This window comes from Aplysia californica, unplaced genomic scaffold (genome assembly GCF_000002075.1).
Source record: "Aplysia californica isolate F4 #8 unplaced genomic scaffold, AplCal3.0 scaffold00249, whole genome shotgun sequence".
Lineage (NCBI taxonomy): Eukaryota > Metazoa > Mollusca > Gastropoda > Aplysiida > Aplysiidae > Aplysia > Aplysia californica.
Genome location: NW_004797519.1, coordinates 659,280 through 660,782, shown reverse-complemented (window position 1 = coordinate 660,782; position 1,503 = coordinate 659,280). Strand labels below are relative to the sequence as shown.

Genomic DNA, 1,503 nt, shown 5'->3' with positions numbered 1-1,503 from the left:
AAGGCGACATTTGATTCCCACGTGTCTGTGTCTTGTTTTGTGCAACTCTTTATTTTTTTAAATCTCAAAATTAAAAAAAATCATATAAAAATAAATAAATAAATAAGTTTTATTACAAATACCTCTACATGAGGCAACACCCCCTCACCTTGTCCATCTCTGGTTTACCGGTCAGTTTGGGCGCCTCAGGACAAATGACAGCCAGCTGCTCAGCTATAATGGTCAGCTCATTGGCGCTTTCTGTGTTCACTCTCTGACCCCAGATGACCACCGGAGTTTCAACATGGGATACCAGGATTTTCTGACAACAAAGGGTATCAAAGTTCTCATTAGGTAAAATTGCAATAACTTTTAAGTAAATACTGCAGCTCCTACCTCCTCCATCTGAAAGCGTTGGGTTCTCCATGTTGGAATTTTGGGGAATTGTTCTATTCATCTCACATACCAAAATGCTGAATTTCAAGTCCTACCAGAAACAAAGTCAATCATTTTGAAATTACATCAACTTGATCCTTGTCAGGTCGGGTAGAAATATTCCTGGACGTGAATTAAAAATAATTCGCATTCAGCCTGAATTTGAACCTCGGACTTTCGCATGCACCTCAAGTCAGTAACTAACTGGCCAACAGCAGCCAACATACTCACTACAAGGAAAATAACTTGATCCAGTTCTGAAAAGAAAAGCCCCACAAACTAGACTGAAGAGAGGTGAAGTAAAGCCAAAAACTTTAATAGACTTGTTTAACTTTATCTCCAGTCCCTGTCTTACCTCTGTGTCCTTCTTCATAACAGGCGTCTGCAGAGACTCTTGACTGCCCTCAAACGCAGAACCTACAAAAAAACCCACAACATAATCTTTCAAATAGTGAACCTACAAAGTAAACAAAATGATATTTCCAAAAATCGAGCCAGCAACAAAACAAAGCACAACATCTCAAAAGCAAAACCCTAAAAAAAAAAAAGCACAGAGCAGTACCTCAACCTTTTAATCTTCAACAAAGCATAGAACAATTTCTCAAATGTTCAACCTTCACCGAAGCATAGCACAATTTCTCAAATAATGAAACAACAAAATGGAGCGCAATCTCTGAAACTTTGAACCCACAAGAAAATATATAAAAACAATCATTTCAATGCTGAGCCTACGACAAAACACAGTACATCTCAAATGTTGAACCTCTAAAAAAAACTTGAAACTACAATAGAATACCCTAATCCGAATAAGAAGAAAAATAGGAGGTAAACAGACTTGAGGCTGAAACTGTCAGCAAAATAACCTACTTTTGCACACCATCGAAGGCTAATGAAAATAAAGCTTCTGGTAGTAAGTAGAATATACTGATGCGTTTGGCACTTTAATGTCTATCAATTGTCTGGCCGCATAAAAAAAATCTATCAAGAGTCCAGAAACAAGTAACAATAAGTGTGTTAGCCAATAAACAACACATATTGCATATGCCAGTCATTGAATGACACACATCATCTCTGTTCGCCCCCTCCCCC

At 37.9% G+C, this 1,503-nt stretch overlaps 1 protein-coding gene across 1 annotated transcript in view; it reads right to left on the bottom strand.

Moving 5' to 3' along the window:
- Window positions 1-1,503, bottom strand: part of LOC101859106 (serine/threonine-protein kinase 31) — a 53,697-nt gene that overhangs the window by 43,356 nt on the left and 8,838 nt on the right. The window contains exons 5-6 of the mRNA XM_005100486.3: window positions 770-831; window positions 149-301 (exon numbers count right to left, since the gene is read on the bottom strand). Coding sequence (XP_005100543.1) covers window positions 149-301; window positions 770-831 — 215 coding nt within the window. The remainder of the gene's footprint in view (window positions 1-148; window positions 302-769; window positions 832-1,503) is intronic.